The 342-nt window shown below is 58.8% G+C and overlaps 1 protein-coding gene across 1 annotated transcript in view; it reads right to left on the bottom strand.

The window, feature by feature from the left end:
- Positions 1-3: 3 nt before the first annotated feature.
- Positions 4-342, bottom strand: part of CCNT1 (cyclin T1) — a gene marked incomplete at both ends in the record, with an annotated part of 6,588 nt that continues 6,249 nt past the window's right edge. The window contains 2 exons of the mRNA XM_010077883.1: positions 4-53; positions 183-330. Coding sequence (XP_010076185.1) covers positions 4-53; positions 183-330 — 198 coding nt within the window. The remainder of the gene's footprint in view (positions 54-182; positions 331-342) is intronic.

Raw genomic sequence — 342 nt, 5'->3', positions numbered from 1 at the left:
CTTGATCCGCATTTTGATCTCTTCCTGCTTGGAGGGGAGCGGCCTCTCCCCACCTCCACCGGCCATGGGGATCCTCAGCTTCAGAGCAGAGGCTTTGTCAATCTTGTCAGGGCCTGGAGGACGCTTGATCCGCATTTTGATCTCTTCCTGCTTGGAGGGGAGCGGCCTCTCCCCACCTCCACCGGCCATGGGGATCCTCAGCTTCAGAGCAGAGGCTTTGTCAATCTTGTCAGGGCCTGGAGGACGCTCAGGATTCTCCGAGCCTCCGATGGGAATTTTCAGGATGATAGGAGAGGGATTGTTGCCGTCCTGCTGGACTTCCCTCTCCCGCTGCTGCTGCAC

Source organism: Pterocles gutturalis, unplaced genomic scaffold, assembly GCF_000699245.1.
Source record: "Pterocles gutturalis isolate BGI_N339 unplaced genomic scaffold, ASM69924v1 scaffold16648, whole genome shotgun sequence".
Lineage (NCBI taxonomy): Eukaryota > Metazoa > Chordata > Aves > Pterocliformes > Pteroclidae > Pterocles > Pterocles gutturalis.
The sequence above is the reverse complement of the archived record's forward strand: the minus strand, read 5'-3'. Positions and strand labels throughout refer to the sequence as shown.